Raw genomic sequence first — 4,290 nt, forward strand, 5'->3', positions numbered from 1 at the left:
GCTCAGCACTGCAATCCTCAGATCTTCACATGGGGGCAACACAGGGCCAAGGTGAGGAGCTTTCCCAGTACAACAGGGAAGGGAGGTGGAAGGACAAGGCACAGCCAGCTATCACTGCCACCGGATCCGTGAGGAACCAGCTCTAGGGCCTGAAACTGGCCAGGCTCCTGCTGCCTGCATCCCCTGCACCCTCTTCCCCAGCAGTGCTGTTTGTACAAGTGCTCTGCCCCGATGCCCCTCTACCTGCCACGAGCACCAAGCTTCTCTGCTCAGCTCCATATGAAGGCAAGCCGTTTGGCTCCTGGGTCACAGCTGTCCCTGAACACAGCAGCATTTGCCCACTATTGCACCTGAGCTTATGAAGCACCGCTGGATGACAGCCAGTCTCACCAACCGACATCACAGATAATGTCTGACGTGGTCCCAAAAAACAGTCCAAAAGGAAGCTTCTTTCTGTGGAGCTTTACTCGGAGAACACAGCTTCCTGAGGTTGGTCAGGTGGAGAGCACAGGCTGCATCTCAAACCTACCCCATTCACCTTTTCTTCCTACCCCTAAGTCCCCATCTCTGGCATACCCTGTTCGACCACACAGCACCAAAGTTGTAGGCCATCATGCTCTTCCAATTCTGATTCCTCCTAAAGACTGTTCTTAGGCAAAGCTGTAGAAAAAAAATCCTTTCATTGAATGTGCGTGAGGCACTAATAGTTCATTATGTATCTCTCCGACTCCATTACATGAGAATCCATTTTGTAGACCCCAGTGTCATTGGGCCAGGGACTGCGCTTTGTCTCTTGCTCCTGGGGAACTGGGAAAGGCAGAAAAAGGGAAAAGATAGCATAAGCAGTACAAAACAAGAAGGATTTTCATGTTCTCACTTTAATGATTAGAGACCAAATTAACATCACCAGAGCAGTAAGAGTGAAGGACCATTTCCCCAACACACTGCAGAAGTTCTGCAAAACAAATCAACCCTAGTCTGGAGAAGAACATGGTATTACAATATTTAAACTAGTTGTTCGTAATTCTTAAACAGGAAGAGAGACTCTTGATGAACCTCAACTTTTTCACATTTCACCATTTCCTAGAAAAGGACCAAGGAACAGCTCCTGTATGAAAGGATATAAGCAGGATTGCCAGAAAATCTTCTTAGCCTTCACACAAAGTTGCGGGCAATGGCCAATACTTTGGAGAACTCTCCTTCTCTCTGTCGCAGGATATAGGGTATTGGTGTTTTTATCCTAGTCCCTATTGGATTTCCATTGTCTTCTATGAGTACCACATTGTTGGAATCAAATCTAGGCGTCATGGGGGGCCCAGGCATCTTGTGCCCTACAATCAAAGCCTTCTTTTTTTCTCCTTTGATAGCCAGAAGGATTGTATCTCCTAGTTTGCCAACTCCGGTCTTGTTATACACGTGGATACATTTTGGTGGCCGGTGGTACGGTGTGTTCCCCAAGGCGCTGTTGTCCACCACTCGCACACGGGTGAGTTTCTGTATTGCTCGGCATGCTCCAGTGGTACTAGCAAAAGACAGGAAAGAATGAGAGACAGATCTCCTCAATAATCCTTGGGGAGCAAGGGCAAACCCAGCACAGGATCTTGTCATTACACAAACCACTCGGAAGGCGCCAGCAACAAATACGTACCATATGGGTGACACACTGACTGCATTCAACATGCTCTTTGAAAGCCAGATGCTACTTTGGGCTTTGCACACTCTTCACTAAATGTCAAACATAAAACGACCGTTCTACTCTGAAACACAACTAAAAGATGGCGTGAAGAGTGGCTTGCATTTACTGGGTTTTTTAGCAACTGCAGATGACTCCGTTCAACTTCAATTTAGAAGCAAAAAAATGTGCTTGCTTCTGCTACAAACAGCCTACAGGAAGCTAAGACTCAAGTCAGGCTCTTTCAATCTTGTACACAGTCCTCAGCAACAAGGACTTTTCTGACTAATCTTTTTCAGTGAAGTCTATGAGGGTCTCCCATCTTATTCTGCTCTCAGTGAGACCTCCGAGGTCCTGCTGTGGCTCTGCTAAGCTGCCACCAACTAGAATCTGACAGATCATCACCTTCCCCATGTGGGAGGAACCAAGAGAGACACAGTCTCTTCTGTACCTGTTTGCTCTGTGGGATTATCAGGAGTAAGAAACAACAGAAATAAACTGCACGATACTAAGTTGCTAGATCCAACTCTGAATGGGCTTGGGAACAGCAGGAATCCCTTTCAAGAGTGGCTATTCTTTTATCCATTAAGCTCAAATTCAAGTGATTTGTTGCTTCTCTTCAAAGGACACCCAAACACAGACAATCGGAAAAGCAGGAAGATCCTTTCTACTGCTAAAGAACTGCTTTGTAGTAAGTACTAGAAACATACTGGCCAAACAGCTGCAGGAATGTCAAGCTGATGTCAGCTGAACTACTCAGATAGACAGCATATGGAATCAGCCTAACTGTTCACCTTGTTTTGCAGAGCAGAAGTGTGTACAGTAAATAAAGACCAATGGGGACCATAAGCACTTCTTGAAAACAAAGGACCCATATTCGCAATGCTGCCTAAAAGAAGAGCAAGCCATCCCTGTGTATCAAACAGTGTGGATGAACATCAGTTGAAGCAGACATTTTCACATGCAGTAAGGGAAGGCCGGCTGGGTCAGTCTGCATTAGACAAACTGCTCCACAGGTCCAGTGCTGAGATTTGTTTCCCAGAGCAGAGGCCTATCCTAGCCTTCCCCTATAAGCAGGCACCTCTCTTCTCTCTCAGAAGCCACTCACCTCTGCTAGCAGCCACCCTCTCCCATCCCCTGGCAGGACAGTGGTACGCCACACTCTGTCCTCCACCTGCCAGCTGTGGCTGCACAGCAGGGAAGACAGAAAGGAGGAAGCTGGAAAGGGACAAGAGTGTTGTCGCAGGAAGGAGAAGGGGAAACCTCGGTGGGACCAAGGCCACAACACAGCAGCGGCAAACAACTAACTGTGTGATTGCCAGGGTACCACTAGACAAGAGTAACTGCACAAGAAGGACTTTTTCTTTCCCCTCCTTCCTTCATTTCTACCACAGTCTCAGCGCAAAATCCCACCACATCCAAAGCAGGCCCACCATAAAGGAAAGGTTTCCCCATTAAGACTGCTGGTGTCCTGCAGTAGCACTGCTCACCTCTGTGGACTTGACCTCCCTCTTGCTGTCAGCATATGTATGTCCTTTAAATGTCTACTGGTCAATGCTCTCATGCAGCCCATTTACAGAGAAAGCCAGTAAGACTTAGATACCTCCCTGAGATAACTCCTGGGACTATCACACGACCTAGCCCTGAGCATTGTCCTAATCCCCTCTATAAACCACAGTCATGGGAATGACTATTCTCACCCTACAAACTGAATCCCTGACCCTTCAAAAAGCTATATGCTAGGGATTCCCCATACCCGCACTGAATGTACTGTGGGATTAGACTCTAAGCTTTGTGCAAGGCATTGTAAAACATGAGGTCTATAAATTTAAGAAGCTTTAGATGACTTGAGCCTGGAACAAGGACCTAAAGAAAAATAACAAAATGGACACTGTTAAGGTACAAGGCAATAATTTTTCATGTTACTCTTGTTCTAAATAACTGAAATGATAAACTCCGGAATAATTTTAAACATGTAATTGGCTTTACAGGGGCTGGCTGCTGCTTTTTTGGACTTGGCTGAGAAACACAGGCACTTTCAACTTCTGCTTGCAGGCCCTTGCATCACCCTCAAAGGCCTAAAAGTCTCCTTAAAAGCATTCAAAAAGGCAGAGTTCAGACCACACGCAGGCTGCCAGGAACCTGCATCTGTTGTTGCGTTTGGGACCACTTTACAACCTGTGAAGAGACAGCTATGGGATTTTATTTTATTATCTTTTTTGAATTAGAAATACTGTATCTTATGCTTGACCTACTTAGCATCTCTTTTGATCAGGAAATTCTCCCAAGAAAACAAAAGTAAAAGCAGGATTTGAAAATTACCTGAAGTGTCGTTGGATCACTGCGCTGCTTAGATGGGTTAAGGATAAACCCAATTGTCTATTCAAGAGAGCCATTTGGATTCTGGTAACACACCCTGTGTAAGAAACAAGAGAATCATGAACAGTGGAAATTGGACAAAATCTGTTTCACTTCCTTTTCCTTATGTGAATCACACACTAGAATCTCAGCACCTCTTTAGATGCTGCAATCCATAGCACACAGAGAGCTAACAGCATCCGCAGCACGATACAAAGCAGATCAAGAACCTCTGTCTGAATTCAGCAGACAGTATAATT

The 4,290-nt window shown here is 45.8% G+C and overlaps 1 protein-coding gene across 1 annotated transcript; it reads right to left on the reverse strand.

Moving 5' to 3' along the window:
• Positions 1-859: 859 nt before the first annotated feature.
• Positions 860-4,083, reverse strand: MRPL14 (mitochondrial ribosomal protein L14). Its single transcript, XM_010282509.1, has 2 exons — positions 3,995-4,083; positions 860-1,522 (listed from the first exon to the last, which is right to left on the reverse strand). The coding sequence occupies exons 1-2, from the start codon at positions 4,066-4,068 to the stop codon at positions 1,156-1,158; spliced, it is 441 nt and encodes a 146-aa protein (XP_010280811.1). The 5' UTR covers positions 4,069-4,083; the 3' UTR covers positions 860-1,155.
• Between the last annotated feature and the right edge of the window lie 207 nt (positions 4,084-4,290).

This window comes from Phaethon lepturus, unplaced genomic scaffold (genome assembly GCF_000687285.1).
Source record: "Phaethon lepturus isolate BGI_N335 unplaced genomic scaffold, ASM68728v1 scaffold33202, whole genome shotgun sequence".
Taxonomy (NCBI): domain Eukaryota; kingdom Metazoa; phylum Chordata; class Aves; order Phaethontiformes; family Phaethontidae; genus Phaethon; species Phaethon lepturus.

Bases quoted from the DNA above. Each gene is read 5' to 3' on its own strand.
- MRPL14 (XM_010282509.1), bottom strand. From the start codon at position 4,068: ATGGCTCTCTTGAATAGACAATTGGGTTTATCCTTAACCCATCTAAGC. The intron at 1,523-3,994 runs GTAATTTTCAAA...GTCTTTTGCTAG, and splicing joins GTGATCCAACGACACTTCAG to TACCACTGGAGCATGCCGAG.